This window comes from the organism of the source record quoted next, unplaced genomic scaffold, assembly GCF_019419815.1.
Source record: "Pyrus x bretschneideri cultivar Hongxiangsu unplaced genomic scaffold, Pyrus_bretschneideri_v1 Contig69, whole genome shotgun sequence".
NCBI lineage: Eukaryota > Viridiplantae > Streptophyta > Magnoliopsida > Rosales > Rosaceae > Pyrus > Pyrus x bretschneideri.
The window spans coordinates 294094-303529 of NW_025999808.1; the positions used below are offsets into that span (position 1 = coordinate 294094).

At 37.7% G+C, this 9436-nt stretch overlaps 2 protein-coding genes across 8 annotated transcripts; both read right to left on the bottom strand.

Annotated features, from left to right (window-relative positions):
- Window positions 1–872: 872 nt before the first annotated feature.
- On the bottom strand, window positions 873–5168 carry LOC125472266 (transmembrane protein 45A-like). 3 transcript variants are annotated; one of them, XM_048573472.1, is made up of 3 exons: window positions 4982–5168; window positions 4087–4703; window positions 873–1691 (listed from the first exon to the last, which is right to left on the bottom strand). In XM_048573472.1, exons 2-3 carry the CDS (start codon window positions 4431–4433, stop codon window positions 1211–1213), a joined length of 828 nt encoding a protein of 275 aa, XP_048429429.1. In that variant the 5' UTR covers window positions 4434–4703; window positions 4982–5168; the 3' UTR covers window positions 873–1210. The 3 variants fall into 3 exon arrangements, with proteins under 3 accessions (XP_048429429.1, XP_048429431.1, XP_048429430.1); XM_048573474.1 differs by having other exon boundaries at window positions 873–1679; window positions 4982–5165; XM_048573473.1 differs by lacking the exon at window positions 4982–5168 and having other exon boundaries at window positions 4087–4975.
- Window positions 5169–5558: 390 nt separating this feature from the next.
- LOC103938766 (protein LPA3) lies at window positions 5559–8615 on the bottom strand. Of its 5 annotated transcripts, none has more exons than XR_007254201.1 (10): window positions 8456–8615; window positions 8196–8366; window positions 7728–7775; window positions 7593–7647; window positions 7404–7504; window positions 6924–7116; window positions 6645–6743; window positions 6375–6492; window positions 6089–6263; window positions 5559–5999 (listed from the first exon to the last, which is right to left on the bottom strand). XR_007254201.1 is itself a non-coding variant. In XM_048573532.1 (10 exons), the coding sequence occupies exons 1-9, from the start codon at window positions 8522–8524 to the stop codon at window positions 6143–6145; spliced, it is 975 nt and encodes a 324-aa protein (XP_048429489.1). In that variant the 5' UTR covers window positions 8525–8615; the 3' UTR covers window positions 5559–5999; window positions 6122–6142. The 5 variants fall into 5 exon arrangements, 4 of the variants coding, with proteins under 4 accessions (XP_048429489.1, XP_048429491.1, XP_048429492.1 ...); XM_048573532.1 differs by having other exon boundaries at window positions 6122–6263; XM_048573534.1 differs by lacking the exon at window positions 5559–5999 and having other exon boundaries at window positions 6009–6263; window positions 7593–7632.
- Between the last annotated feature and the right edge of the window lie 821 nt (window positions 8616–9436).

The window sequence follows — 9436 nt, forward strand, 5'->3', positions numbered from 1 at the left end:
CCACTCCCAGAATATTGAACTCGAGCACTTTACAGTCTGTCCCCTACCAAGTATTCCGTTTTGTTAATATTGATTTATTGTTTTGGTTTTGAGATTGAGATAGTACTTGGGAAGTTGGAAGGCTTTGATGATTTGATGGCCGCTGCAGCTAAGGAAAGGTTGATTGCAGCTGCGGAGGAGCAAAGCTGAAAAGGGTTCCTTGTTCGGGCTTCTCTTACAGTACCAGTCGTTCAAGACCATCGTTATCACCGTCACCAACCATGTCGTTGAAGAAGATCACCATCAAGAGCTTAAACATCAAGTCGTTCGAGTTTGAGGAGGCGGTGGCGTTGGAGTCGCATACCATCAAGCACATGATCGAGGATGATTGCACCGACCATCAACCTGGATTTGGAACTAGCTTTTGGAGCTCTATATCAAAACCATAAATAAAAAAAAAATAAAAAAAAATAAAGTTAAGAGGACCCGTTGTACCCTGTCCAAACTGGCCCCGTTTCAAACAGAACTGGTTATGTCTGGTTCTTGTTTTAAAATATGTTGTACCCGCCCCGAACTGGCCCATTTCTTTTAAACTCCAATATGGTCTGGTTCCTTCAAAATTCGACCTGGTCAAGCTCGTGCCTAACCCTAGATGAGAGCATAAAGAGGAAGGAAGAAGTGAGAAAGAAAAGAAAGAGATGAGAGAAAAACATATAGAGGAAAGAAAGAGGAGTTATGGAGGAAAGGAAAAGAAGAGGAAAGAAGAGAGATGTGGAAGAAATTACCAATGAGCCAAGCTAGAGATAAGAGAAAATAGTGCGAGTTATTTTGTACTCCTATTATTTCAGATAATGAAAGAAAATACTAATACTGCCTCAAGGACGTAGGCACACTTACCGAACCTTGTAAATATTATGTCTTATTTATTTTATTCCACTGCACACATATCGTCGACTTTACAACAATTTAGAATTTTTTTTATTATTTTTTTGAATATTCGTTTTTAGTAAAAATAACATATGAACCATCAATTATGTAATAAGAAAAATAGGGAATAACATGACCTTGGACAAGGGCCTCTTCATTATTGACAAAAAATCTCCATTTGCTGGTATGAAGGCACTCATATATATCTCCATTTGCTTCTAAATCTAATAGTCCATATTTCGAGCTTTTAAGACCTCCTTCGACAGCCCCAAAAACAGTACAATAAACATTGACAACCCCTATCCTATACTGCACGCAAGCTCTGTTCATCAGAATGCCCAAATCTTAAGGCAACAAAACCATATCCTCCCACAACTGCAATGAGTACGCTAAGAACCATGATAAAGAACTGGAAGTTTGCAAGCAACTCACCCCGGACCTCACTGTCGACAGAATGACATGAGACCATATCATCCTTGAGCCCACAACCATCTGGCATCATGGGGCCATAGAGAGTGAACGCAGTCTGATAAAACCAGAGGCCTTGGAGAGTTATGCCAATACCGCTACATAAATCAATTGGAAAGCTGGTTGGTAAGAGGGCTCCGGCAACAGACGATACTATGCAAAGCCCGATTAGGAGGACAAGGAGGATGTGGTAATACCCCTCGAGGCCTTTATGAGTTGTTGAGTGAAAGTAGAAAAGAAGGTACTCCGCACAGAATGCTGTAGCAGCAATCAGACAAAGAGCTCCTTCAGGCATCGGAAGAAATCTAATTGCAAGACTAAAGGAGAAAGAAAAAAATTAGCCATACTACAAGGTTATTCCATAACAGACCCAAAAATAGTGTTGGACGGTTAAAATTAACAATCAATAAAAAATTGTGTAAAAAGCACCCATCCTAAGGCAACAATGTGAAAATAACTGCCGCAATCTATCAATATTGAACTGTAGTCTCTAAAATTAAAATGTAAACAACAAATCATAAATTAAAAGAAACGCAACAACAAGCTAAAGGCCTAATGTAAATAATGCTTGAGAAGAACATCCTCAGCCGCCTAATGAGGTGTTTAAACTGTAAACCCCAATCCTACTGGTGTGCAGCAATAATATAGCAACAAATCATATAATTCTGCTACGCTCTCGCAGAAATGGTGTCAATCTGAAGGCAAAAACAGGCTGCTGCAAACTATCATGGACCTGGGTTCTACTGCAGCTTCTTCAGCTCATCCTCGATTAGCAAGAGCTTCTAGAAAACTGGAATTGAAGGTTCCTTGAACCTTTGCTACAAGTGGGGGCCCAACTAGAAATCCCCTATCAGAGAAAAAAATGGAGAACTTAAAAGCATATTTCTCAGATTAAGGTTACAGCCTAATACCAACATGGGAAAATGATCCGACATAAATGGAGGAAAGAAATTCATGTAGCTATAGGAAAACCTATGCAGAGCAGAGATCTTCTAAATAAGACTCATCGATGCAATTCCCCAAGAGTGCAATCCCAGCACTGATTCAACCAGCAACTATGTCACATTGCTTTGAAAACCTCTAACTTCATTGTAAGCCTCTACTGCCAATGTCTTGGAATTGGCTGCACTGGTCAGAATCACCGTGCTTTGAAAACCTCATGGTTAAAAGATTCCAGCCAATCTGAATTTTCCCAGACTGTGACTACCCGAGTTATTCATAGAGTAATCCAAATAAAACTTCTAGAACTGACATCTTCATTAACCAATCTCACTCCAGTTTCAACAATATAAACTAAATCAGGATTTTGAGCAGCAATAAGCTTTCTCATATCCATCAGCTTAGGGTAGAAATAAGACCCCTAATGTTCCAACAAGCAAACTGGACTATGGAAAGGGAGATGGGACTTGGACCTGACCAAAGAATAACCTTTTGGATGCCCTTACCAACTGCAATTCCAGAAAACACAAATGATATCATCAGATATCTCTCTCTTTATTTGTAAACATTTTCAATGCTTGTGACTCTGAATTATCCTGGTGAGTAAATACAAAACTTTGGCATGTCTGTTGAAATATATCTAAGTTTCATGAGTTAAAAGTACTACTCACGCCAACATTTTATAAATTCTTAGGAATTCATAATCAACAATGTTAGCAATAGTTAATGTCTGAGATTGCAGGCAATTATAAACAGATCAGACATTTCATAATGTGCACAACCAAAAGCTCAAGGGCAACTACCTGGAACAACAAAAAATGTCAGACGCAAACAGTTGTTTCACTCTCTTAAAGCAAGTTTTTCCTATTACAAACTTGAATTTATGAACATGACCAGAACAGTTCTCAGGAATTTGACTGTGAGCAGCATTTGAGAACTTTTTTTAATACATTCTATATTATCTAAACTAAGGGGTGGGGGAGTGGGCTAAACCTCATAAAACTCTGGGATCAATTAGCAATGGTAGCCATGCACTTTTTAATTTGGCCCTCATTTCCATTTGCACAGAGGAACTCGAAGCCAACTGAGTTACACAGAACTGAGTAGGGGTTTCAAGTTTTACTAAAGTCTGAAAAGGAAAATACTAAATATGTGAAATTCTTAGTTTGGGTATATGGACTTAATAAAAAACCAGTAACAGTCATGACAAATTATGTCAGACCAATATCAACAAAATAATAAAAACAATAACAAACCTAGACACAAAACCAGATGATCCACATAGATCCCCATATAAATGCAGCTCCTTATTCACTTCCTATGGAATTTCATTTCCCCACCCAATATAAACAGTTGCAACAGCCATCTCAATATGCAAGGACTATGACTTCTACAGATTTGATTGCTAGTGAGTTCTATAAATGCCATCAAAATTGAAATCTTTACGTTACCAAAGAAACAGAGGAAGCCTAGATATAAAGGCCTCTTAGTGCTAGCTGCAAAAAGGAATAAACTTTTAGATGTGACCTCATTTTGTTATTTTGTTTTCGGTGCAATTGAAACATCCACTTGAGTAGGTCAACAATGCATCACTCTTAATCACGCAGAGCAGCTAGTTCATCAATCTCAAAAGTTTAAAATCCAAAAATCAATGGCTTTATCGCCAATTATCTAATCCTAGACTTTTCCGAAGAATCAAACAAAATTGTTAAACAAGATGACATAAAAACAAAGAAAATGGCAATCAAGAAAATCAAATGAGAATGATCATACCTTGTCTCCTGTGAGATCAGGGTGATAACCCCAAAGATAAAGAACATTAGAAGCATCCCCGAGTGCTCGAAATCATTCATGTGATGAGGGTTCAAGACTCCATTAACAAAGAACTTGAGATGGGTCGAATACAAAAGCTCAATACACATATCAATGAAAGCACCAACTGCTATAAGATAAAGTTCAAAATACTTAAGCCTCCCATCAACACCGGGAACGGGGTTCCATACATGTACCCGAAAGGACTTGGGGTTGGATACATATCTCACCAGCGAGCCCCATACGTGCCACACCCCAACAACCAAAAACAATGTCCCTGGCAGAACATGACCTGGGAAAGAACCCATCTTTCTTGGTGTATGGATATATCTATATATCTATATCTGTATATCTATATGCACAAATCAATGTCCCTGTCTATGTGAGATTTCCCTTTATTTTTTGGTCAATATCTCCCTGAGATTTCAATCTGCAACCCCTTTTGTCTTGTCTGACAAAACCAATAATCCCCTTTTAAGGAAAAACACTTTGAATTTCTTTTTCTTCTGCGGCAGGCTTTGACGAAATTTTCCAATTTTCCAACTTTCCCAGAAAGCAAATTGTTGAAGGTCAAGATCCTTAAATGGATATGAAACAAGGAAAACAAGAAAAAGTCTCGCCAGTAAGTCAAACTTAGCAGCTGAAAAGAACACCAACTACGATTTGCGAGTAAATAAATAAATAAAAACAAGATCAAGGCTGTAAAAAAAATGGAAATTTACACAAAACCCAGCATTTTTTACATGAAAACTGCATCAGAATTCAGAGTACCAGCTAAGAAAGTGGAAGTTGATTGGCGTGTAAAGGGAAATCATGACGATATTATTAGAGAAAAAAAGAAAAGAAATCGACGTACTTGTGATACTAATTAGCGTATGATTGATTCATCAAGGGGTTTTGCTTTTTGCAGGCCCAAAAGGCAGAGAGAGTGAGCGAGCGAGTGTAAAATGTCTGCCGAAAATGTGACGATGACGACGATGATGATGGGTGGAGCCGTGGAGGGGGTGGGGATCCAAACGAGAACGATGCCTACAAACACAAAAAGCCAATGGCAACGGGAATTGTAAAGCCGATTTACTGTTTTCACGTGCGTCCTTCCCGGTGGGTCCATCTTAGATCTACACCGTCGGTCTGGCCAATTTCCATTTGTGGAAAACTAATGAAAACTCAAAATTTTGACTTTTTTTATTCTTAACACAAAATTACATATTACTAACGTCGACTGAAAAACAAAAGTACAGAAAGACCAAAATACCCCTATTCAAGTCTTTTTCTTTTTCCTTTCTCACTGTAAAAATACGAAATGCTCATGTTTGTTATGACTAATTTGCTATTTCTTCTTTCTTTTTTTCTAATCTCACTAGCATAGTATAATGACGAAATGCCCCTATTTGTCTTGTGTGGGACTATCATTTTTCAGGTCGGATAGGAAATATGCAACAAAAGATACTTAATACAAAAAATTTAAAATTTTTAGTTAGATTGGTTCACACAATCCGTTTCTACTTGTGAGCTCGTCCCTTCTTTGCCCTTAGATCTTCGTCTGCATGAATAGTCCCACACCTTAGAAACGCGAGGAAAATCACCGACATCTTGGCACGGCAAAAGCACACTTGCGGCTAGGCCAAATGGAGGAAAACCACCTATACCTTGGCCTGATGGCACAGAAAATCTACCCCGGCCTGTTGGTGGGCCACCACCATGACCGGGTGGACTTGATATCAAAGGGCCGAGCCTTCCACATGGCACACTCCATCGCGGCAGAGCAAGCAGCAGAGGTGAAGAAGGCTACAGTTGGAATTTCAATTTGCATCCTTTGGGTTTCTTCTTCCTTAAGCTACTAGATTACCTCCATAACTTGTTAATATTGCATTCTACACAAGTAGTAAATTTATGAGACTATCGACAAGAAAATGTTATATACATTTCTCATAGTGACTGACTGAAGATTAAGTTTCTGTACTTGAGAAGGCTTCATAACATCTTAGAATCGTACTGTATAATCCTATACGCTCGCTCAGGCCGATGGAAGAATATCTAAAGCAACTTCCTTGAGCGACGGCATTGCTTCCTGCTGATGCAAACAGACGTATCCGTTCCTTACTTTTCTGAAGACTTTCCATGGGCCTGGGTAGCTCCTAAATGTTGCATAACAAGATAACACAAACAAAAGGTAAATAAAGTATTGATATGTATCTCACTCTCACACAAACAAATTCATTAATTACCAGTGTCAGTAGCTAGCAAACCTGAAAAGGGTCCCTCCGTAGCGTCCCTTAAAGTTGTGAATGTAGTACACAGTCTCCATAAATGGAAATAGGCTCTTGGAAAGTGCAGCGAGCTTTGGGTAGAAGAAGGGCGGATAATCTTTATTTCGTTTCAAGAAAAACTGTCGTATGTGTAACCGAAAAGGTCACCAATGGTTTCAAGGTATATGCATCAAGCTTGAGCAAATGAACAAGTAATGCAATTTATATTTGAAGGGTGAATGCATTCCATCTGAAATTAGCAAAGGATACATCCAGATCTTATACGATCAAGCTCCCCATTGAAAATAATCAGTTTCCTTGAAGTGTTCTGAACAGCTTCTCTGTAAAGTTCTTCGACCACAAGCATTTCTGAATGGCAAGAAATTAATTCAAACATTGATTAATGGTTGCAATGATGCTAATGTAGAATTTATTCAGAATGTAGAGTGTCGTGAACGGAAATGGTCCAAGTTACGTGCATCCAGTGACATCAAGTGAAATATATAAATGAAAATATAATGGAACAAAAAATCCAACTGAAGGAGCTACCAGTGACATTAAAATATGGATAGGCAGCAAGGAAGAGTTCATCTTCTGCCTTCACACGGTCTGTCATTTTCACTTTCTCCACAAAACCAAAGTCCTCAAAGAATGATGGCTTTGTCAGATAGTCCAACTTAAAGGAAGCACCCTCAAATATTGATTCTCTTGCAAATTTAACTTCGTTGGCCTCAGGAAAAAACTGAAAGCTTTCATCAAACCGTTAATATATTCGCTTAAAATCTCAGTACCTAAAAAGATAACAAGGGAAAGGAACAAATAGAGTAGGTAAAGCAAAGGACTATTTGTTTAATTTATCATACCACTTTATAGTAGTTTCGCCTTATTTGGTTTAGCCGTTTTGGGAATTGCGTATTTTTCAGTTAGATGTTTTGGTTCTTAAATCTTTTGCTTTTTATTTAGTGCAGTACAACGAGCCCATTACAGTCCCCTAAATCTGAAACTAGAGTTATTTGTCAAGGAACTTACTATTCTGGTCTGTCTGGCTTTCTCTGGAACTATTAAACGGTTGCAAAATTCTCGAATTAACTGCATACTTTCTGTCATTTCTATTCCCCCTTCACCATCCCCTAAAATGTGTTTCATAAATTAAGAAGCTATACATAATGCAAGTCACTTGGAACAAACTATAAACACATATCAGCTGGCGGAAGGAACCTGGTACGGATTCAAGTCCGGAAGTAGGGAACTCAATCTCCTGCAGAAGAAGAGACTTGTTGATCATATAATAAGACCATACAACTGTTGTTAGATTGAATTTTTATCACAAGTAATTACGCAATCCTAACTCACCATCAACTGCTTGTTATCCTTCACAGCCAATGCAGTTGCATTTCGGGCCTAGTAATTATCATGCAGCACAAGAAAAAACTTAGCACCAAATAGCGGTAATAAATCAGAAACCAAAGGCACGCCTGATGAGTGATGCCCATCACACGAAGTAAAATACTCAAAGCGTACGTACGAGAGTAGAGAGGGGCAGAGAGAGTGAGATAGAGACGCTGCTTTTGATATGATAAAGTACATATTAACCCGAGTTCCGAATAGATTTCAAATGAAATAATTTATAGAAGTGGCGTCTCCGGATTGAATAAATCAAATAGAAAAACGGACAGGATTAAACATGGGTCCATAGGGGGTGAAAAATGGTGTGCGGTTATCATTTTCCGATCCTAATAAATATTATCATAAGTGCACTTCCACAAATTGTTCAGAACACGAAGGCACATTGTAGTTTAGAAAGAGTAGAAGGTGAATTACTTGTTCAATGAGCTCAGAATAATCGCTAGGAATTGACACATCAAGCCCAACTGAACTTGTCTCCATATCCCCCGAAGCCGAATTCCTCACGAATTTGAGGTTTCTGGAGACAGTTTGCGCAGCCATTTTGCGGGTGACCATATTCCCATAGGATTTTGGCGGCAAATGCTTCTTGCAAGTATACGTGCAAAGAGAAAGAGGCAGTGACTGTGAGCGGACATTTTTGAAAGGTAAGAGAATACGAAAGATCAAATAATTACCTTGCCATTGGGAAGACAAGTGGCCGCAAACGGAACTTTAGAAGCAGTTACGATGTCGGACGACGGCATTTTTCATTGATTGCAAGTATTTGTCCAATAGACAGGAAGGAGAGAGAAGAGACAGAGAGAAAGAGAGCCCTGTATCTCCGTTCAGACTTTGAAGGCGTCACAAGGTTACACGTGGCGGAAGTAATCTAATCAGCAGCTGTTTGATTGGACAATAATACCTAATGACGATTATGTCCTCTTTTGTTAGGATCAGACTGTGATTGGACACAAATTTTTTAAGTTCTATTGTAAAATTTCGAAAGCGGATCGGATCGGTTTAGGGTTTATAATTCGAAATTTTTAGAAATTTATATATTTTATAAGTTGTTTAATATTTTTAATTTTTTCGTGCATGTAGGTATTTTTTGTATTTGATATATGCTCGTGTATAATTTAATCAATTTTGTAGTATATAAGTATGTTTATACGTTTTAACATTTAAACGTAGATTAAAATATCCAAAATTAATAATAAAGTATAAAAGTTAATTATAAAATACATAAATTTAGTAAGGAATTGTTATTGGCACTCCAAAAATCACATTCTACACTCTTTACAAGTATATTTTTCTTTCTAATATAAAAATTTTAAAGTATAGAATGAAGAATTTAAAGTGCTAATAACAATTCATATTTAGTAAATAAATAAAAAACCATCATCTTTTTTTTTTTCCTTTTTTATTGGAATAAGTTTCAGAACACTTGGAAAATTTTTCCTTATTCTAAATACAAAATTTTCGATATCTACAATTATTTAAAAATATTGAAATTCAAAAATTTTAGTTTCGGATCAAGAATTTTATAGCGGAATCAAAAGTCCCATTCCAACTTGCATTTCTAACTCGGCCCATCAAAGGAACTAGATTTTTCCTCATTAATGTGTCTCTTGTTCGGTACTTATGCGGCACTCGGGTGTGGTTAAAAGCTCAATAAA

Excerpts from the sequence above, each read along its gene's own strand:
- LOC103938766 (XM_048573532.1), bottom strand. The coding sequence starts at position 8,524 with ATGCCGTCGTCCGACATCGTAACTGCTTCTAAAGTTCCGTTTGCGGCC. Across the intron at positions 8,367-8,455 it reads CTTGTCTTCCCAATGGCAAG|AAGCATTTGCCGCCAAAATC; the intron begins GTAATTATTTGA and ends TATACTTGCAAG. Across the intron at positions 6,493-6,644 it reads TGATCGTATAAGATCTGGAT|ATTATCCGCCCTTCTTCTAC; the intron begins GTATCCTTTGCT and ends AACGAAATAAAG.
- LOC125472266 (XM_048573472.1), bottom strand. The coding sequence starts at position 4,433 with ATGGGTTCTTTCCCAGGTCATGTTCTGCCAGGGACATTGTTTTTGGTT. Across the intron at positions 1,692-4,086 it reads CTGATCTCACAGGAGACAAG|TCTTGCAATTAGATTTCTTC; the intron begins GTATGATCATTC and ends TTTCTCCTTTAG.